The sequence below is a fragment of the Zootoca vivipara genome, chromosome 8 (genome assembly GCF_963506605.1).
Source record: "Zootoca vivipara chromosome 8, rZooViv1.1, whole genome shotgun sequence".
Taxonomy (NCBI): domain Eukaryota; kingdom Metazoa; phylum Chordata; class Lepidosauria; order Squamata; family Lacertidae; genus Zootoca; species Zootoca vivipara.
The window spans coordinates 33,678,217-33,700,909 of NC_083283.1; the positions used below are offsets into that span (position 1 = coordinate 33,678,217).

At 39.2% G+C, this 22,693-nt stretch overlaps 1 protein-coding gene, 1 long non-coding RNA gene and 1 other non-coding gene across 3 annotated transcripts; 2 read left to right on the forward strand and 1 right to left on the reverse strand.

Moving 5' to 3' along the window:
- The first annotated feature begins 1,208 nt into the window (after positions 1 to 1,208).
- Positions 1,209 to 8,293, forward strand: LOC118090090 (uncharacterized). Its single transcript, XR_004693214.2, has 3 exons — positions 1,209 to 1,263; positions 6,335 to 6,376; positions 6,708 to 8,293. It is a non-coding gene; the product is annotated as an uncharacterized LOC118090090 (long non-coding RNA).
- On the forward strand, positions 6,554 to 6,635 carry LOC118090579 (small nucleolar RNA SNORD87). The gene has a single exon (XR_004693275.1). It is a non-coding gene; the product is annotated as a small nucleolar RNA SNORD87 (small nucleolar RNA).
- MCMDC2 (minichromosome maintenance domain containing 2) lies at positions 8,255 to 22,189 on the reverse strand. Its single transcript, XM_035125429.2, has 14 exons — positions 22,090 to 22,189; positions 21,878 to 22,008; positions 21,730 to 21,789; positions 21,271 to 21,466; positions 20,178 to 20,300; positions 17,937 to 18,044; positions 15,336 to 15,464; positions 13,319 to 13,556; positions 12,808 to 13,013; positions 11,806 to 11,972; positions 11,270 to 11,449; positions 10,422 to 10,564; positions 9,272 to 9,381; positions 8,255 to 8,421 (listed from the first exon to the last, which is right to left on the reverse strand). Exons 1-14 carry the CDS (start codon positions 22,187 to 22,189, stop codon positions 8,255 to 8,257), a joined length of 2,058 nt encoding a protein of 685 aa, XP_034981320.1.
- Positions 22,190 to 22,693: the final 504 nt, after the last annotated feature.

Sequence of the window (22,693 nt, forward strand, 5' to 3'; positions counted from 1 at the left end):
GCTATGTCATTGCCCATGGCAATGTATATTTTTGGGGTGGTAAGTTGAGTGTCTTACGTATTGAAACAAAATAAAAAAATTCCTTGCAGTAGCACCTTAGAGACCAACTAAGTTTGTTATTAGTATGAGCTTTCATGTGCATGCACACTTCTTCAGATACTTACGTATTGAGATAGCTGAAGGAAAAATAACAATATATTAATGACAAGAGTCCAGCAATAAGGGAAGGCAAGTGGGGTGGGGGAGACCCGGGAGAGCTCCTTATGGGGGGCACTTGCCCACCTTTGGTGCACCCCATGTTAGCGCACACACTTTCCCATGACGTGAAAGTGTGGTACCAGTCTTGTAGCCCCTTAGAGTCTTAACACGTTTATTAAGACAAGGTAGTCCATTAAAAGTTATGCCATTATAAATGTGTCAGACCCTCCAAGTTTACCTATTTTACAGGGACAGTCCTGGATTTTCCCAGACAACCCTGTCCCAGTTTCTGAGTGTCCCACTTTTCCTTAGGATGTCCCTATTTTCATTGGAAAAATGTTGGAGGGTATGGAGTTATCCAGCCCCCAAGCCATCTGAAAGCAAGTTAAGTCTTTTTGTTTAATGTTTTATTCTGTTGTTATATATGTTGGAAGCCGCCTAGAGTGACTGGGGCAACCCAATCAGATGGGTAGGGTATAATAGTAAAATTATTATTATGGAATAGGAAGTCCCTATTTTCATCGGAGAAATGTTGGAGGGCATGATGTTAGCCTTAAAGGTGCTACAAGACATTTTTTTTTTACTCTTGTCTTTACGGCCACCACTTTGGAAACCGGAGAAAAGCTATAGCTGATCTCTTCTTCCACCGCGAGAGGGTGCGAGATTCAAAACCCAAAATCTCTGGCGCGCAATCAGCATGGATTCTCCCCCGCCTCCCCGCTCCCGAAAAAAAAAAAGCTTTTTCGTAAGTCTGGCAAAAAAGAAAAAGAAAAAGGCATTTGCCCTCTTGTCTTTTGGGTTAGTCAAGGTGTTGAAATGTTGGACTCCAACTCCCGTCAGCCTCAGCTAGCCAGGCCCAACCGTCAGGGGATGATGGGAAGTGTAGTCCAGCAACGAAACTAATTTATCGGCCACCTCGCCCGGAAAAGCTCAAAAGGCGCATGGCGGAGGGGGGGGGGAGAGAGGGCTAGTCACGTGCTCCATAGACTTATAATTCCGGTTCCGGCCATCCTCGCCCTCTTTTCTTTTGGAGGTCTGTGGTGTTGTGCGTGGTCTGCAGAACGGGTAAGCCATTTGAGGGCGAGAGGGGAGGGGAGGAGGCGGTTTGGGCTACCGTTGGCGGCGGCTGTCTGGACGAAAGTGTGTGGGACGGCTTGGGGTGCTCGCACCGACTAGCCTGACTGCGTTTCCTCCCTCGCCGCGCCCGGCCGCGTACCTTGAACTCAGCTAGGCCACGACTCGTGGCGGCCGTCGCGGGTAGAGAGCGCGGAGAGCTTCCCGCCTTCAGCGATAGGCTGAGGCGGCGGTGGGTGGGGGAACCGTTGTAGGTCTGAATGCCTTTTTTTATGGACGTGGCCACGTCGCGTTCCCTCATAAAGAGGATCCCGTGCCTGATAAGTAGTCTTGGCTGGGCACCTTTGCCCACTTCTGGAGTGCAATTTATAGCTGTCTGGCAGAACTATAGAATGAGTGGCTGTTTGGGGAAGCCTTGTTATGCACTCTCTTCTTTAAAGCCTCCAGCCCACTCTTCTTTTTCTATTCCCCCACCCCCGCCCACGACCTAACCAGTGGGAGGAGATGAAGGCAAAGTGTCTATTCCATTAGCAGATGGACCCTACTGCATTTATCTAAAAGCAGTTTTTGTCATAAAGTGCTATTGCCATGGTACCTATATTCCTCGTGTAGTAACTTGAAGAATAGAGGATTGTTAATACACATTATGCCAGAGCTTTCCGAAATGTGTGTTGTGTAGGTGTTTCACGCGTCTGCTCCCCGCGCTCCCCCGGGGCTGGAGCGGGCAGCCCGCTGAGAAGCTGCTGCCGGGCTGCACAGGAGCCTCCCCACCCGGCCTGCTTCCGTGCTTTCCTCGCTCCTCCCACTCTGCCCTCTCCGCTGTCGTCTGCGCTCGCCGGGCTGTGGCTTGGCTTTGGACATTAGGAGCGGCAGAGCCTGAAGATCCATGCTTTCCATGGAGCCATTGGCTTCTTATTCACTTGCCCCACCCCACCACGTGCGGCCTGCCTGGCTGGGCACTAGCCCTCCCCTCTTCGCTTGCAGCCCTCTTGCCTCTGGGCTAGTGCAGCGCCAGGCCAGCATGAGGCCCTGGCCCGGGATGGAAAGTACGGTAAGTGCCCAGCAGTAGCCAGGACTAGTTGCCACCCACCCACACTGGTTGCTGGATCCCACCACTTTGGCCTGGCCACTTGTAGCAGAGACCACCACCTCCTGCTCTGAGGGAGTTAAGTGCTGATGCTGCTATTTTCATGTTCAGTTACTTAAATAGCAATTGAATTACCCCCTAAAATGGTTTCTAATCAAGAAAAGTTGGTGAAGATGATGTTTGCGATGAACAGAATATAGCAGCTGTACAGGAAACTATACAAGAATCAACAGTTGAACAGTCTGTTTTGTCAAAAAAAGCAGTAGAATACTTTATTGAGCTTTCAAAACCTATAAAGATGCTGTCTGCATCACTCATAAGGAGAATGCAGACATCAGAGAAAGCTCAAAAGGCAAGTTACTTGGTTGCTCAAATAATTGCCAAAAACAAGGAACCACACACTATTGCAGAAACCACCATAAATGAATATTGCTGTACCATTGTTTGAACAATACTTGTGCCAGAATTTGAAAAAAGTTAATAAAATCTCTTTGGCAGATAACACAATTGCAAGATGTATTCAAGACATGCCTGATAACATTAAGCTGCCAATGAAGGATAGTTTTCAAAACTATAATGTTTCCCTAAACTGCGAGCTAAAGGTAAAAGACCCCTGACACTTAAGTCCGGCGTTTACCTTACTGCCGGAGCAGTACCTATTTATATACTTGCACTTTGACCTACTTTCGAACTGCTAGGTGGGCAGGAGCTGGGACCGAGCTCACCCCGTCGCGGGGATTCAAACTGCCAACCTTTTGATCGGCATGCCCTAGGCTCTGTGGTTTAGACCACAGCGAGCTAAAATGTGATATTAGCTCACTAATTATTACTTCCCAAGTGTTGAAATCCAAGACTATGATTGGATCAGAATTTCATTTCTTTAAACTGCAAGGAAGAACTTTTCACTTACTGAAGAAAAATTAGCTAAAATTAAAAATTATTGAAGTCTGTTAATGATGTATGAGAAGGTGACTTGCACAGTTTTTGCATTAATGTTTCAAAAAAATCATCCAAATAGGAAAAAAATTGTTAAAAATTCTTCTGCAGTTGTTTACTACGTACATTTGTAAAGTATCCTTTTCAACAACAATGACAAACTTTAAAACACTGAAACATAGAATTTTAAAAATGCTTGATGATGAAATATGAGTGTCTATCTAATATTCCACCAAATACCAGTATTCAAAAGCTATGTTCCTCCTACCAATCACATACATCTCATTAAAATGGTAAGTAGTTACTGGTTTTCAATTTATTGCACATATTTACATATTGTTACACATAAATGACAGCAATCTTGGAAATATATGTTATCATCTTACAAATCATATATTTTAAATATAAATGAAACGTTTTCATGAGATGTTGTGTCCCCATACATTTTGTTATTACAATTTATGTATGCGTCCGTATCTCTTAAAAGGGGTTAGTTTAACCTCTGGTTTGCTAGTAAAACTGAATTACTGTGTTGTGCAATGATGCATGTCTAAAAAGTGTGTCACCAATATGAAAAGTTTGGAAAGCTCTGCATTATAAACAAATGCACAAGTTTTGTGTGTGTGTGTGTGCACATGGTATCTATATTTTTGAAAGTGGAGGTACATTAACACTATCGAATTGTCAGGCCCTCTTTTCCTTTGTATATTTTTTCTAGAAATGACCTAGATTTTAATTAGTTGGTCTGTTGAAAACACAATGGGGGAAATGTACGGTACTTCTAGTATTGATTATTTTGAGTTATTTCCAGGCTGCCAAGTTTGAATGATGATGAATTGGACAGCTGAAGATCATTACTAGAGCTGATGTCTTCATAAATCTTGTAGCATCAGCTGAATGTCCTAGCTATAATGATAAATTGCCTCTTTGTCAGTGGGGAAATTGGTTAGAGAATTGTCTTATGGCCCTGACCCATGACCTCTTCACTGTAGCAATCTATTTTTGGCTTGATGGTACTAGGAAATACCATATACTCAGTTTTCAGTTTGAACTGAGCCTTTAGGGAATATGTTGTGCTTGTTCACATAGCTGGAGTCCCAAAGCAAAGTTCACTATCCTGAAAATTTACTGGTAGTTCATATTTTATACTTGCTAGATAACATAAACTAAAAAAAAATACTCTTTGGAAACATGGTGTCTCTATAAAATCTTTTAACTTTGCAAGGAGACACCACCCCGTAATGGTTTTTGGAACTGGGGATCTAATGACCTTCAGCGTTCCTCTCATCATATTCTGACAACGGAATCTACTGTTATGTTTACGTCCAGTGGCTTCGGTATCATTTGTCTGGGGTTCCATTGTTTCAACCAACAAGGTATAGCAACATGAACCCTTGAGAATACTGCATATATGAGCTTTCTTTGTAATGAAAGCACACAAAACAGAAAATATATTAACAATTTAAACGAACTTACTTTAGCACCTGCTGATTAGACGAACTAAGGATTAGCTACACTTTCCAAGAGCAACTCAATCCCAAGCTTAAGAAATGAATTCAGTGGACCAGCAAACCAAATTTGAAGTACAGGTAGATTCCTATATTAGTACAATCTGCTTTTCTCTGCTCTTTAATTAAGGAGAGGAAATGGATGGATGGATGAATTGCTTTGCAGTTTGTGTTCATAGGTCTTAGAAGTACTGTAGTATGAATGCCAGTAGCCGCATCCCAGCCAATGTATGTCTGAAAGGTTGAGTAGACCTTGGCAAAATGCTTTGAAGGCAACAGCTGTTGAGGACAACAAACATATTGGCTTGGACCGACATTTTGCTTCTGCCATTGGGAGTATCCACCTAGTGGAGTTTCCATTAATAGGATGTGGTGGAGAGTGACAACCTTTGCTAATCCCCCTGTTGCCCCGTCTAGAAATCTACTTGGGTGACCCTCTAAAACAGTCCAGGAGGGAGGGAACTCTGTGGAAAGGGGTGGGGAAATGTGCAAAAGTTGCTCCTGCTTGCCAGTGTGATCCCTGTACTGCAGGGGTGGCCAACTCAGAAGAGACTGTGATCTACTCACAGAGTTTAAAATTGGCAGTGCTCTACCCCCTTTTGGAGTGTTCAGGTCAAAGTTGTTTAGGGAGGAGGAAAGCCCTGTTTTTAGGGGTTCAGGTCAAAGGTGTTGAGATTTTTTTAGGAAGGAGGAAGGCCCTGTTTTGGGGGGGGGGGTGAAGGGCTAAAATGTTGAGCATTCTTAGGGGAGCCAAAGTTGTTGAGCTTCTTTGGGCGAAGCCAGTGATCTACCACAGATGTCCAGTGATCTACCGCAGATGTCCAGTGATCTATTCATCACGATCTACTTGTTGGACGTGCCTGCTGTACTGGATCAAAAGCATTCCATGGATGAAATGAGTCCTAACAGGACAAAGTCTAGATCTCTGGTGCAGCTTACAGCAGTTTTAACTACAAAAAGACTTGCTCTCCATTTCGTACTGCTGCTTTAGGCTGTAGCATCTCATGCAAATTCAAGTGTGAGTGATAAATATCAGGCAACGGTTGATTCAAGGTACACCTAAAAAGTTATCCCTCAATAGCCTCAAATCCCTACAGACTGGGGCAGAGCTAGTACTAATTTCTAACTTTTGTGAGCTTGCATGCAGCTATGGAAATTTGGAACAACAAATACAGGATCAAGGTTGTAGCTCCTTGCACCTGTGCTGATTGTGACCTAAAATATTTCTAAAACACCCACCCATGATTATGCATTTGGTGTAAACTATCATTTACACCAAAATAAAGTTTTTCTGTGCTTCACATATTCAAAGATCTGTAGGGGGGAGGATTTGAATGATAAAATTATTCTTTTTGTTTGGGAACCTCTTTACTGGCACAATGACTTGTGCTTCATGGTATGTTGAAAATAGTTATATTTGAAATAAAAGACAACTTTTGTACAAGCCAAACAATTAGTTACATAGTTGACATTTTTAAAATAGTATTTTCAGCTGGTTATCTATAAATGTCTTATTATTCTGTTTGTTTAGGTCTATCAAGATGCCCTGTTGACCCCTAAAGTATGGCTAATGGTAAGTGTTACTCTTTAAAGTCTTAACTATGTGCTTTAGTAAAACTAGTTTTTAATAGACACATGGTTTGAGTTTAAATTTACTTGTTGTACAAGATTCCTTTTCAGTAAACATTGGTGGGAGGCTGATGACAATTCATGTTTTCCATTGTACTGTATAGATATTAAAAATGGCATTGCTGGCACAGTGATGATTTCCTTTTGCCGTTTACCCATCTGAATTTATATTGATGTGTATTTCTTAATTCTGAGATGCCAGTAAAGCTTTAAATGGCCCAAGTAACATAATTTCTTAGAACATCATAAAGTTATGTTAATTATTTTTGTTGCAGTGAATGTTTTGATTGTGTGCCTTCCTGAATTCGGATGTATTCAGAAATGAGACCAGATTGTCAAATCGTTTTCAACCATGAAAGTGCTACTTGCAAGTTTGAGGTAGTTGTTCACTAAACCTGTAATCCATGTATAAGAAACTTGAGTGTTTTGCAAATGTTATATGAAAAAGAAATTTTATTTTATTGTAATAGATAAGAAATTTTTGAGGTAAAGGTAAGAAGATTAAATTATGAAAGGGAGCCATACTGTCTGAATACTGAAGGCATCAGAACAGCTTTGCTGGATCAGGCCAAAGGCCCATCAAATTCAGCATTCTGTTCCTGCTAGATGCAGTTGACTAATGCTTGAAAATCAGTATATTTTGAAATTTAGAAAACTGATTTTGAATTTGATTCAATCCTTAAAACACAAATACCAGTATTTATATTTTATGTTCTAAGGCAGGCATCCCCAAACTTCAGCCCTCCAGATGTTTTGGACTACAATTCCCATCATCCCTGACCACTGGTCCTGTTAGCTAGGGATCATGGGAGTTGTAGGCCAAAACATCTGGAGGGCTGCAGTTCTAAGGTATGCCTTATATGCAACCATCTCCCCCCCTCCCAATTGAGAACAAAGTGTTAGGGCTCATCCATGCTGCTGCTTGTTCCTTGACTACAAAGCATGGGCCCAAAAGGTTTTCCATTTGCCCCACCACTTTCCCCAGAAAACCTGATTGATGTTTGCTCCGATTAAGTGGTATAGAGTGGGTTTTCCAGTAGAAGGCAATGCAACAAGTGGAAGTGTGAACAAGCATTTACATTAACTTACATCCATGGGACAGACCCAAAGAAATAACAATAATAATTTATTATTTATACCCCGCCCATCTGGCTGGGTTCCCCCAGCCACTCTGGGCGGCTTCCAGCAAAACATTAAAATACAGAAAGTATTGGTTACAAAACCTTAAAATACAAAAAGTATATGGTTACAAAGAAAGTAACCATAACATTGTTATTCAGGATATTGAAAACCCTTCCATTGTTTTAATATTTTCTTAATGTTGTTTTTAATGCCATAACCTGCCCTGGGACCTTACAGTGAAGGGTGGGTAATGAATAGAAAAATTATTAATAGTAATAATAATAATTTTCCTAAGAGACTTTTCCCGCATAGTCTATATAGCAATAGTGAGTTGAATTACATTCCATTTAAGACATTCATAGTAAAAGCTGCTCTTACTCTTTCATGAAATTTGGGAGGCTATAACAGGAACCAAGGTCATACATTCCTTTTCACAAAATGGAAAATGTTTTCTTCCTCTGTTCCTCCCCGCCCTGAGAAATACAAGACTAGAAAGGAAAAGCAATGTCTGAAATAGTACAGTTCTGTGGCCAAGCTTTGCATCCTCCATATTTTCAGTGTTATAATGTGACAACAGGAAAATCCGTTTTGCTGACTCAAAATGTATGTATGACAAAAATTAAGAACTACATGAATTGATTTTACAACTATTTACACATTCAAGTTTATTTTTAAAAATAGACCTCATTTTTCAGATATACTAATCTTCACTAATAAGAACATCTGTTGCAGGTCCATATGTAGCAACGAATTGTTTCAACTGTTGATGGCACTGCATCAAGTAAATATCCCTTTGATTCAGAGAGTTTTCACTATTGAGTTCAAATGGAAACACAGCATTTGGGGCCACGCAAAACACAGAAGCACCTGTAAAAATAAAAGTAGAGGAATAAAGTTGTATAATTTATTTTAACTAGAAAATGATAAAGTATAATTGAAAATGTGATTTACATCAGTCAAAAGTTCACATAGAAATATCCAGTGATAGCCATCTGTGTAGGTAGCAGGTTTCTGAACACAGTAAGTATGTACAGAATGTTTCTCCATCTATAAGTACTTTCAGATGTTAAGGTTTTTTAATATGCAAATATATAGTTGGTTCTTAGAATTGGCTTAATTCAATCTTTCTCTGTCACTGCACTAATAAATATATTTCTGGTTTTAAAGGTGGCCTGTCATTTTTTAAATGCTCTTTTTAAGAATGCTGTTTTCAAGGTAGCTAATATGAGTGCATGAAGACACACCCAATTCAAATTCCAGTTCAACTTATCAACCAAAGCTGTTAGTCTCATATCCTGGGTGCATATCCAATTGAAATGGGTCCACATGATCAGTATCCTACAGAAGTACCTGGAGTTGTGAGTCTGAATAGCAGTAATTGAAATTTATCCCACAAAACCAGACTAGATGATGCACTCGACACTTCTCTGAATTCACTCATTACAGTGGCATCTAGGTCAAGGTGGATGCAATATATTTTGAGAAAGAGGGGCTCTTTATAGGAACCAAGCACAGGAACTTCAAGTGTCTTGGAAGAGAAATCTCATCCATGGAAATGAGACCCGGGGTGGACAAGCAGAACCTTGATAGGTAACCTGACATTTGGTATTTGGAGCTCTGCTTTTCAGCACAAGCATAAAAGCACCCTGCGTTTAAGGATTTTACGTGGTTATTTTAATAGCCTTCATTAAGAAAGGTTCAGTTAAAAGGTTTATACCGTATTTTAAAGTGAGAGATGATTCAAATAATAATACAGCAATCAAAACATCTTCTTCAAGTACTTCTCTTCTTAAACTCAGCTTAGCATGTGCTTTAGACAGTGAAATCCTACAGTACAAACATAAATTAATAATTTTAAATCAGTTGTACAAAAATTTAATAACTGTAAGTCTCTGTTGCCAGAGATGTATGAATTTTTACACACACAGAAATGTAACTGCTACAGACATGTATGGGGAGAAATGGGACTTGTGTATTTTTGATATAATTCAGGTCAATTACTAGTACTGGTACAAATAGAGGTGTGGGTTTAGGCAGATGGAGCCATAGTGGTTAAAATAGCTATTGTGCGCAAGGCAAATACCCTCTACTGTGCACACCTGATTGTTAATGTATAATGTATACATAGATCTGCATCTATTAATGATAATAGAGAGGTGGGCAACTATTAGATTACTATTTGTGAGGTTTGGAAGGAGCTTATGACTTCTCTTGAAAAATTGGCTATGAGAGTCAAGTTTAAACTGGTACAGTACATCATATTCAGAAATGTAACAAAACGGAAAGTTATATAAAATGGATTTTGAGCTCTTAAACTTTGATTATTTTTTTACAAAATCTGGGATTAGTGCTGCTTGAAATAACACATTTGTTCACATCTAACTTCTACAGATATGCTATTGCAATTTAAGAAACAGGAACTGAACAATCCCATAGCTGTCAAGTTTTCCCTTTTCTCGTGAGGAAGCCTATTCAGCATTAGGGGATTTCCTTTAAAAAAGGGGAGAACTTGATAGCCTTCAACAATCCCCTGACTAATTTGAATCATTTCTTCTGAGCACGCTGAATGATTCCCAAGAAAATGCATAAGCACTTCCTCCAGAAGTGATAAACATATAAACTGACATTTCTGAAACAGACCAAAAGTGCTTATAATTATGTATTCTATAACTTACATAGCTAAGGGGAAATGTATTAGGAATGGTGGAATGACTGATCCTATTTTCTTTCCCAGCTTTTGGAAGACAAAGGGATATTTTGGCTTATAGCCATCAGATTTGGGTTTGTCATAGTTACTTATGCAGAATTATTGGTTAAATACAAATTTTGAAGAAGAACACATACTTGACATGTAAATGAAAACCTACAAGATATTCAGTGCAGTTGCTGAGAGATTTGATCCATGAACAGGATGTGTTCTGACTCTGCGACTTGCTAAGTAGTAACCGTGAATCAGCCTTTCTGCTTCTGAACAGAGTTCCACATGCAAGTTTTTGGAGAAAGCAAGGAACTAAAATGACATAAATTATTTCATTGGTTTATGAATTCTGTGGAAAAAATCACTAGATTTACCAGTGATCTTTAAATTTCAGGTGTATCGTTTTAAAAAGTATTTTCCAAGACACAATTTTCATTAAAATATTAATAATTTGTCAAGTCATTATTCTTGACATATTTTCACATTACAAAGAACACGATTTTAAAATAGGAAGAAACGTGGATTATATGAGTGGTTGCATAAATACAAACTCAACATATTTCCTAAGTGCTTAAGACAGTTTACACCAATCACCATGGAAGTTAAGATACTTGACTGCAGAACAGTGTACCAACAATGCTAAATCATGAATAAGTGTTGGGTCAAACACCTTCCTTTCTTCTTTTCACCTGTATTTTGAAGCCACTGTTGGCTTTCACAGCTTTACTAAAGATGTAGATTTAGTGTAAGAAAAGTTCTCATTCCTATTCTGAATATTGGACATTGAAATCAATTGTCTGAATTTGATAAAGTGCAGAAGAGTCCTTTAGCAAATATGTCTAGTTAGACACGTAACATATTTTGTAAGTTGGTTGCGTGTACAAATTGAAGTTAAAGTAGCAGAGGAACAAAAGGGACCCCGATTATTCAAAAACACATAATCTGAAATATGATTGATAGAACAGCAGCTTATCAAACCACCCCTCTTGTTTGGTTCAATTCATAATGTCTAGTTACCTCCTCATAATCTTGTGTTCTATACTGTTTGGAGATAGCATAGACTGCATCTTCTGGATTGATTGCCTTTTTTAAAAGGAGATTCACAACAGGAAGAACTGGATTGGAAAATGCTGATTCATTGCAGTGTATCAGAAGCCAAAAAGCATCTATAATGTTAGCTGAAATAGAGCTTAAATCCTAGACAAAAGCAATATTTATATTTCAGAACAGAAATTCATATGGTTTCCAGACAAAACCAACAAGTGAATTATTTGGGACTAAGGGAATCTGGAAAAATGTAAAATGTGGTTTTTCTGAAAAACGCATTTTGGAACATTTCATTTAGCACATTTGGTCTATTTAACGCATGCATGCACTAGAGTCCTAATATTGTAGAAGCTACTTCAATTCACTGATGAAAATAATTGCATGACTGGAGGAAATCACTTTATAGAAAGTGGCTGCAAATTTTGTATATCAATGCCACTCTAAAAGCTATTAGGTAGTTTTTAATTAATGTCATTGTGCAATTCTAGCAAAGAAACGTTACTTACCATTTGGCCTATTAGAGTATTATCTCTTTGGATATGCTTTTTGCAAGAAGCTTCCACATCAATAAATGACCAAAAACTGGTTTGAATTGGAAGGGTAACCTGCTGATCATTTTCTTCTCCATATTTCTTTCCAGGGATGAATATAGTAGTTGTTCTTCCTTCAAGTACTTGTAAAGTCAGACAATAAAGACTACTTAAAATCTGATGGTTTTTAAATTTCACTATAAATATGTCTTTGAAGAATGAAAACAACATACTGCCATTGTTTTAAAGAAGATAGCTCACATGCTATATATTCAAATTACAGAAATGCACTGGAAGTGCTGCATATCAAAATGTAGCAGGGAACAGGTTGATATACCGTTACCTATTTGGGGGGACATAGAAATTGGTGAATAATATACTAGTTTCTATCTTGGAAGGTAGTGGTGATACCCAATCTTTCCCCCTGTATCCACCACGTATGCCCTCCCCCACATCTGCTCCAGGGGCCTCCATATATGACAGCAGGTTTGGTGGATATGTGGAAGCTACCAGGAGTGGAAGGGACCTTCTCATTGCACAAGTGGAAGTCCTTTCCACTAGCTACAGGCACAGTTGAATGTGACCTTAGTTATTTTTTAATGATTAAAATAATTATTTATCAATACATTGCCCTGCTAGCAGACAGACAATATCCCAGTGCTTTGCTCTTTCTCTAATATGAAAACTACTACAGGTTGCATTTGATCAAGGCAAGTAAAGTGCTTCTGCAGGAATTGTCATTTGCCAGCCCATGTGACTAAACATACTGGGTTTATACATGCATACAAAATGTGATATCCTTGGAGGTGTAGAAAGCTGTTGCAGTTCTAATTTCTTACTGTGGAAAAAGTATTGTGATGGACAGAAACCTGGCATAAGGGAGCTTTTAAGTCAAAGTGTATTTGGACATTTGGATGACTGAAATAAGGTATGCCAGATTTTAGGTACTGCATTATACAAGACTTTCAGTTGGTGTACCTGACTGCAACTGTTCAAGCTTATCCTTCCTATGTGAAGACAATTCTCCAATGAAGCATACTCCCCCTTTCGCCAGCAAAGCACTATTAGCCTGAATGCTTGCAGTTCCAGTTCCATGCTTATCTTTGGACACAGTAGGAAAAATTTCACCAGATGGAATATGCCGTATGCCCCGGGGAACAAGACTAATGCTGTAATTCATAACTCTAGGTGATGGGGAAAGTAGATATCTTAGTTATGGGTGTGTAATATATTTGGGAAAGAAATCAAGTGTGTTAGAAAATATTTTTGTTTTACATGACATTGCAGTTCAATAGAATAATTCTATCCTTAGAATAAAGAAGCATATGCATTGTTTTACCTCACATATTTTCCTTTAAAAGCAAAATAAAATTGGAACAACTGCAGTAACAACATAGTTCTTTGCGCAAGGCTAAATAAAAGGGTATACACAGCCATCCTACAAAAGGGGGAGAGAATCTGCTTATTAAAGAAAAGAGCACTTAGTTACCTCTCTAATATTAACGAATCATTCGTCAATACCAAAATATCCAGGTAATCTGCTGTTAAGTCATTTTTGTCACTTGTCTGTACTAGACTTAACAATATAGCTAGTTTGAGAGTGTTGTTAATGCCTGGTGGAAGTACTTGTGAAGCAAAACTATTGGCCAGAAGAGCTGTAAATCTCCAACACGACTTTGAAGTCAAAGAAAGCAGATACTTAAATTTTTCACTGATCTGCGAAGGGCCTAATACAAAAACACACCAAAAGCCAAATGAATCTATATGAGCAACATATCTTACAATTTTTACAAATATATTCAGTTTCACATCTTCCAATTGTAATTACAAAACTAGGGAAAAAAAGTTTTAAAAACACCCAGCTTAAGCTCAATCTTATGCATGTAGATTCACATGGTTCCCAGCTAAATGTTCACAGGATTGCTTCTCAGGTTTACAGGTGTGAACACTTCAAAATCAGTTTCATTTTGTTAAATGAAAACAGGCTATTCCTTCAATGGCCCCTGTTACTTGGGTCATTCTCTACGGTGTCTATGTGGTCTCCCAATTCTGCAGTGCTTTGTTTACTGTTAGTTCCGAATCCTACCTTGTATCCTCAGGCGAAACCCAAAAGAAATATCCATACCCAATTTCAAAATGTATGGACTTCACAGTGAGTTAGCCCTCATGATGTCTAAATGACATTAAGTACAACCTAGTGTTTGTACATTTATATAGTTTTATGTGGTGCCTTTCTACACTCGAGGCATTTTACAATGTGGTATCCAGCCAAGTCATACTCTGAGCAGCCAACTGAATGAATTTAACCTAGACCAGGGGTAGGCAACCTTAAGGCCCAGGGGCCAGATGCAGCCCAATCGCCTTCTCAATCCGGCCCGTGGACAGTCCAGGAATCAGTTTGTTTTTACATGAGTAGAATGTGTCTTTTTATTTAAAATGCATCTCTGGGTAATTTGTGGGGCATAGGAATTCGTTCATATTTTTTCCCCAAAATATAGTCTGACCCACCACATGGGTGGACTGGCCCACAGCTGAAAAAGGTTGCTGACCCCTGACCTAGACATATTTAAGGCCTTGTCCACATTTTTTTCTTATCCTGTGTCAAGAAAGCCCGAATCTGAGTGGTTTTCCCCTTGACCCATGCTTTATAGCAGCCATCCCCAGACTACGGCCTTAATCCTTTCCCAGGGGAAACCTTTAGTGTTCAATTAGAGCAGGCATCCCCAAACTGCGGCCCTCCAGATGTTTTGGCCTACAACTCCCATGATCCCTAGTTAACAGGACCAGTGTTCGGGGAAGATGGGAATTGTAGTCCAAAACATCTGGAGGGCCGAAGTTTGAGGATGCCTGAATTAGAGCAAACATTAATCAAGAGAAAACCCAAATTCCTCTTTGCCCGATTGAGTGCTAAAGAGTAGTTTACTCCAGGGTGGGGGCAGGGAAGAGAAGCAGGAGAAGAGGAATTGTGGCTAAGCCCTAACCTGTAGGCCTAAGCACAGAACTACAGGTGAAAAGCAAGTCCACAAAGAAACCCAATGAACAAAATCTGCATAAGATGCCAGTACTGTACTATTAGTGCAATTTGTAAATGTTAATGTAGGAGAGTGCATAATTGATAGTAAAAGCCAATGTAGGTTTTATAGACACATTTAAAAGTAATTTAAGTCTCAAATGTGAAGTAATTTAAATGCTGTTTGATCGCAAATTAATAGGTAGAGGGCACTCTCTGACTACTATTACCATTGAACTTAATTCTTATCCAACCGAAATAGCAGACAGAGTGCCCTCTAAAACACTGTGAATTGTGTGATCTGTATTTATTCAAACCAACTTTCACAGCTTATTTATTCATATTTGAGAGGGAGATAGGAGGAAGCAAATTTCAATCATACAAAAAGCGAAGTCCCAAAAAGTTTGCTATACATATACACACAGAAACACAAAAATCTCCACTTGTTCAATCAGGAACTGATTGCACACCTACTTCAACTATTTCCTTGTCTTACCTGTGAGATTACAGAGATGTATACTGTTGGCTTCCAGGCAAAGTGTGATTTGTATGCAGCTTGGCATACAGACTGGAATTCCTATAACTTTGTACCTGTTTCCTATTTCCATTTTATGAGATAGTTCATCTATAAATTAGCAAATAAACATGTAGACGTGTATGTATCTGCTTAAGACATACCCTGCCTTTATTCATAAAAGCTATGTAGTTAACAACAGGGGGAAAGGTCACAAACAATTTTAAATGTTACAAATACTAAGACTGCAATTCTATATGCACTTACCTGGGAGTAAGGACCATTGAACTAAAGTTCAGGTAAACATGCACTGTAAAGGAGCAGCAGAAAGCAACACAACATGGAAGCAATAAAAACTATTCAAAAACCAGTAACAGTTTAAAACCTGCTTAAATAAAACAGCCATTTGTTAACCAAATGGCTTCCTGAAGATGAAAGTTTTCCCTAACTTGCAAAAGGTCACTCACACACAGGATTGCTCTGCCCAGGTCACTGCTTTATGTAATTTGGTCTATAAAGGCTAGATTACCTTTATGAAGATAGAAATAACAGTTATCTCTAGGAATGATCCATTCCCACCATCTTCCTTCTGCATTCATAAGATTGAACACAAGGCTGCATTCATGTGACCAAATCCATTTACTCTTTCAATATTTTTTTCATTTTTAATGTTTTTATTGAAATATTTTTCATAAGTAACAAAAGTACATTCAGTGTCTCTGTTTTTAAATTGTAGCATTCTTCATACAAATCAAATACAATCAGTTTGAGACATTTTTTTTGTAGACAATGTGGGGTTGAGAGAGGGGAGAAAGTAGAGAAAATAAATTTAGGAGAGGGGGAAAGTGAAGAAACTTTCATTTTTGCATATATTAGTGGGACTTTTTTGTCAGTGTCACTTGGATAGGCGTCTTATTTTTGTTGGCAGAACAAGAGGTCAGAGGGCCCAAGAAATGGTTGGTTGCAGTTGATTGGTAGTGTGTTTGGGGGGGGGGCATTGTTAGGTTACATTAGCCATATTGATATGTTGTCAGGGGCAGGGGATCGGTCATTGTCTTGTTGGCTTGTGTATGTGATAAAGGGGAGCCACATCCTTTGTTTGTCCCATGGTAGTTTCAGTTTGTTGGTAAGTTTTTCTTGTAGGGCAGTTTCCCATATATTTTGGTACCAGTGGTCCATGGACACCCCAAATAGGTCCCTCCAGTGTCTGGTTATGAGACTCCTAGCTGCTGAGAGTAAGTGGTTTATAAGTTTTTTGTCACATGAATGTGCATTATTGCCTTGGAAGAAATTTAGTAGGGCAAATTTTGGAGTTGCTTTTATTACGTGTTTTGTTATTTTGCAAATTTATTGTAAGACTGTGACCCCAAAAGATTGAATTTGGGGAAATTCCCACCACATGTGGAGGTGTGTGCCAGTGCCAATGGATCCTCTCCAGCACTTAGGTGAAATTCCTGGGTATATCATTGCCAACTTATGGTATTAGGTACCACCTGTAGATAAGTTTCAGGATGAGTTCCTTTCTCTTGCCTGAGAGGGACTTAAAGGGTAGCTTAGTCCACAGCTTCGACCATTGGGTTGGGTTTATTTCATATCCTATGTCATGTTCCCATTCAGCTTTGATTGTGGTAAGGGGACTTGTAGTGTTTTGTAGTGTTTTATATACAGTGGTACCTCGTTCTGGAGGTCCGTTCTTAACCTGAAACTGTTCTTAACCTAAGGAACCACTTTAGCTAATGGGGCCTCCTGCTGCTGCCGCACCACCACCGCATGATTTCTGTTCTCATCCTGAAGCAAAGTTCTTAACCCGACATATTTCTGGGTTAGCGGAGTCTGTAACCTGAAGTGTCTGTAACCTGCGGTACCACTGTATTGCCGATACCATCCCTTTGCTACTTTTCCCATAATTGATCTATTTCAGCCTTGTGGTTCATCCACTTTTAACTTTGTTATTCTGAGTGGTTCAACATACAGTCAAGTGTGTTCAGAAGGCTTTTTAAAAAGACTTTAGGCAAACTTTTAAAGCAAGAAAAACCACAGTTTCAGGGCATTTCATACAAAGCAGATGTTGTTCAAGTTATTTCAATTAGATGTGAGCAGGAGAAAAATCTCAGTAGATTGTCTCAAAAGGACAGAAACAAACCATTTAAAAACAACAAAAATAGAAGCACAGAAATAGGCTCCTATGTTAAAATCTGTGAAGATGAATTATGTAAACCAGAAATGGCAGAGATCTCAAGAGAATAAGGGAAGTAGCTAGATTGAGGAAGGATGTTACAAAATCTAGTTACTTACATAAAAGCTTTATCATACGAACTGAAAGAAGGAATTCAAATTCCAAGGACAAGATAAGATTGTGGGTTTTTTTTTTAAAGAGCCTCTACATTTTATTTTCACATACTCCCCTTTCCTAATATATGAGCTTCTCTTCATATAGATTCACATTTGATTGAAAGGCATATATATTCAGAGAGTGAAAGATTTATTCCATCCAAATGCTATTTTGTATAACACATGCTAGACTAACACAATTCTGCCACAGTCTAATTAAATAAAAAAGTTTACATTAAACACAAAACTTACCTCTTAGAAAAACTGTGAAAGATTGAAATCTGAAAGGGGTTTTACTGCTGGAAAATCCTTGAAAAGCACTAATTGCTTTAGTATCAACTATTTCAATAATCTGCTTATCTTTAAAAGAAAAACGTAAGATTTTTTAATTAATCAGAAGTCCACCTCAAACCATTTGCCCAACTGGGATTAGTATTATTAAAGAAAAATCATTCTAAATCATCCCAACAGTCAGAATTATAGCCACTCAAATACTTTAGTACTACTCTTCCTAAGCTAAAATAAAAAAATTCCTTCAGTAGCACCTTAAAGACCAACTAAGTTTTTATTTTGGTATGAGCTTTCGTGTGCATGCACACTTCTTCAGATACAGTGAAATGGAAGTTTCCAGGCACTTATGTAGAGAAGGGGTGGGGAGGGGTGGGGATGGGGATGGGGAGGGGGGATCACTCAGAAGGGTGGTGGAAATGGGTGATTATGTGATTCAGATCACTTTATAACTTCACCTTTTTGACCATTTTGTCAATAGAAGGTATAAAGCTTAGGAAGAGTTACAGGTAGGTAGCCGTGTTGGTCTGGATCGAAGTAAAATAAAAAAATTCCTTCAGTAGCACCTTAAAGACCAACTAAGTTTTTATTTTGGTATGAGCTTTCGTGTGCATGCACACTTCTTCAGATACAGTGAAATGGAAGTTTCCAGGCACTTATGTAGAGAAGGGGTGGGGAGGAGTGGGGATGGGGATGGGGAGGGGGGATCACTCAGAAGGGTGGTGGAAATGGGTGATTGACTGACTGATAGCTGTTGATGACCGCAAACGACTGCAAATGGTTTTGCATGTAAAAGCAAGGGTTGAGATGGCTGAAGATCGCTTATCATGTATAATGTGATAAGAACCCGATATCTCTGTTCAAACCAGGTCCCTCCATGGTTTTGAGCTTGGTGATAAGTTGCAATTCAGGCCAAACCCTACAAACAGGCCAAACCCTACGCCAAAGGATAAATGGACATAAATCTGACATCAGGAACCAGAAGACAGAAAAACCAGTAGGAGAACACTTCAATCTCCCAGGACATTCTATACAAGATCTCAAAGTAGCTGTCTTACTACAAAAGAATTTCAGAAATAGACTGGAAAGAGAAGTTGCTGAATTGCAACTTATCACCAAGCTCAAAACCATGGAGGGACCTGGTTTGAACAGAGATATCGGGTTCTTATCACATTATACATGATAAGCGATCTTCAGCCATCTCAACCCTTGCTTTTTCATGCAAAACCATTTGCAGTCGTTTGCGGTCATCAACAGCTATCAGTCAGTCAATCACCCATTTCCACCACCCTTCTGAGTGATCCCCCCTCCCCATCCCCATCCCCACCCCTCCCCACCCCTTCTCTACATAAGTGCCTGGAAACTTCCATTTCACTGTATCTGAAGAAGTGTGCATGCACACGAAAGCTCATACCAAAATAAAAACTTAGTTGGTCTTTAAGGTGCTACTGAAGGAATTTTTTTATTTTACTTCGATCCAGACCAACACGGCTACCTACCTGTAACTCTTCCTAAGCTTTATACCTTCTATTGACAAAATGGTCAAAAAGGTGAAGTTATAAAGTGATCTGAATCACATAAAATCTTAAACCAAACCATGACTTAGTGCAAACACTGGCACGTGTGGGCTCCCAGAGAGGAGACTGCAACTGTTTTGCTGCTTCTCTGGGTGTGCTGTGGTGCTGTTGAGAGCTATGTCATGATTTAGCTTAGCATGTCATCCAAACCCAGGCTCATGTTTTGTTTACTCAAGACAAACACAAGCAGCAAGCCATACAACAAACCTTGTTACTTCTCATGGATTGTCTTGAGCAAGACAAATATCAAACTTGCATTCAGGCTTGGGATGGATGGATCAAGCTACCGTATCGGCCCAAAAATAAGCCACACTTTTTTCCCAATTCGGGCTGCTAAAGTGTGGCTTATAATCGTGACCTTATGGCTCTCCCCCCCCCCCCCCCCCGAAGCAGTGTAGGGCAATGGTGCGCAGCCCACCTGCCACTCCCAAGCCTCCCCCGGCGCTAACTTGGGGAGGTAGTGCCAGGAGGTGGTAGTGCCAGGAGGCGGGCATGCAGCGCGCTCGAAACTGAGCACCAGCGCCATGCTTTTTCTTTCTCTTGTTGCCCAGTAGCACACCTCACCATAAAAATATAGCTATTGAAATTGTATAATTTAGGGCTAATAACAATATTATATAATGTTTACCACCAAGTACTCTGTATTTCATATCTTCCCGCAGTGGTGAAGTACACAAAGTGCACACAAAATTGTTTCTCACTGTTGCAGATTCTGTCGCTCCAGGAGTATGAACTCTTATATACTGAAATCCTGGGGGAAGTGTATAAAAGACCATATTTAAAGTTCTAAACATTCACAAAGTGCTATATATTGGTTTATAATGGTTTCCAATTTAATTTACCATAATTAATCATCACCAAATGATCTCTGATAATGTACCTACTTGAAAAGAATATTGACACCCCATTCATTCATTTGGGGAAGTGCCAAAAAATTGGGTATCCCCTTTTAGAGTTGTTTGAATGGCACGCTGCTTTGCCATCTTAATACAGAGTCCTCAGTTGACCATAAGGTATGATACATGCTTAAGCAACGGGACATAGTCCGACTTTGGCTCAGATTCAGCTAAGATGTGCCATGCTAGCGGAAATCATTGTAGTGGTTCCTGCTGAGCATCCCCTCTCTCCTCCCCTCCCTCACATCTCTGCCAAATCCACTGTAGAGGGTCAGAAGAACTCCCAGAACAGTATGCAGGGAGAGGAGAGGGTGGATCGTTTTGTCCATGGAGAAGGAGAAGTCTGAATCCCATCCGTTGTCCACCAGCAAACAGAAATGTTTACATGATAGACAACATAATAATCTTTTAATTTTTGGAATATATGATGGATAACAATCCACTGAACACTACTGCTGAGTGGTATGGTCAATAGCAAATGATAGCCAGTGTAGTGCGGGGCACACAGATGCATCTAAACACAACAAACAGGTATAAAAGTTATGAACACAGAGATCAATTATCTTCTCTGCTTTCTCTTCCTAGTCCCTTCTATAGCCAATGATCTACTTGATAGTAGGAAAATCAGTTTGTGAAACAATGTTCATGTGTATCCAGTATGAGAAATCACTGGTCTACAAAGCTCTCACAAATGTCAGCAACATGTAGTGTATTAGATTTTATATACAATGTATTGTAAAAGCTTACAGTATATTTTTTAAAAGCTGGATTTACTGGTGTAAGTCAGTAAGTTATAATAGAATTCAAGATTCCAGGTTGGTGTACCTTCAGAAAATGGACACTTTTCATCACAACAAACAAATCTTGCTCCTTGTGTATATTTTGTTACAGTGGACATTGCAACAACTATTCCCTCTGCCATATAAAATCTCTGAGAAGTATAATCAAATGGAAATTTGCAAAGACTGAAAATATAACTGGGCAGGGAAGGTAAATGTGTTAGTTTCAGCACTATGCTCATCTGAAAAAAAGAGACACAGAAATACCATGATGATGATGCCAGATATAAATAACAGATACTACAGTGGAATCCTATGCATGCCAACTCAGAAGTGAACAGGGCTTACTTCCAAGGAAGCTTACAATAATTAAGATATGCCTTGAACGCATTTCAGAAGAAATATTGCAACAAGCTAAAAGGTCAGAGAAGCTATATTGTTTTATAAATACAACTACAGTAATTTATTTAAAAAGTGATATACGAAAAGCAGAGTACAAACCTACCTGAGCTTCAGTCTGCAGCTGCTGAATTAGTGACAGTGTTTTAACTGCTGTAAAACACACCTATAATTCAAAACCCAATTCATTTCATAAGGCAAATGCAGTTTAGAAGAGTGATTAACAAATTTCACCAAAATATAAGATTCCTTACAGACTGAAAAATCTGAGTGGCCTTCACAGGTTTATGCAAAATGTAATTTCCAAGGGTAGCATCCAACTCAATAATATCAGATGGATTTATCAATATAGGAAACCGGAAAACGGCATAACTTTGCTTTGATTCTGCAAGAGTAGAAAGTGAAAACCATCAACATTGCCCATATATTGAGTTAAACTATGATTTTAAAAATTGCTAAATACTACCATTGTATAATTTGCAGGCATTCACAAATTTCTGAAGGCCACCACTCTTGTCAAGATAAATCAATGCAACTTCCTGCATTCTGAGAAGATCTGGCTTCATTTTCTCTGAATGGTTTTGTTTCAGTACTAAACTCTTAGATCACAGGTATACACTATGGGGAAGAATTTGGTATGTCAGAAAGGTCAAGACAATGGAACATGCAGTAAGAATTTTGCAGTGACAAGTTACCGTTAGCACATACAGAAAATGAATTTCCGGTATATAATACAGAGGTTGATGCCATGGCACCTGCATAGGCCTTGATTGGTATCCCTGGGCAGGCCCCCACCACAACCCTGAGCTTTCTTTCTTTCTTTTTAAAGAAATTTATGAAGCAAATTGTGCAGGTACCCTTCCAAGTGTTTTCTTTGAAATGAGTGCAATTTATACTGTCCTCACAATGTATATGTCCACACAGAAATATGTCTCCTTGTGTTTAATGGAGCTTACTCCCAGGTAATGGGTACAAGATGGCAGCCTAGGCTTTGGTTAGGATTGGCATTAGGGGAAAAGAGGGTTCTTGTGCCTTTAACGGATGTAAGACAAGCAGAAATTCAACAGGTT

What these genes read in the sequence shown, in the direction of transcription:
- MCMDC2 (XM_035125429.2), bottom strand. Translation starts at nt 22,189, where the DNA reads ATGAAGCCAGATCTTCTCAGAATGCAGGAAGTTGCATTGATTTATCTT. An exon ending in GAAATACAGAGTACTTGGTG is followed by an intron (nt 18,045 to 20,177) that starts GTAAACATTATA and finishes TTTCTTTTAAAG; the next exon opens with ATAAGCAGATTATTGAAATA. An exon ending in GCTTGAACAGTTGCAGTCAG is followed by an intron (nt 11,973 to 12,807) that starts GTACACCAACTG and finishes TGACTTTACAAG; the next exon opens with TACTTGAAGGAAGAACAACT.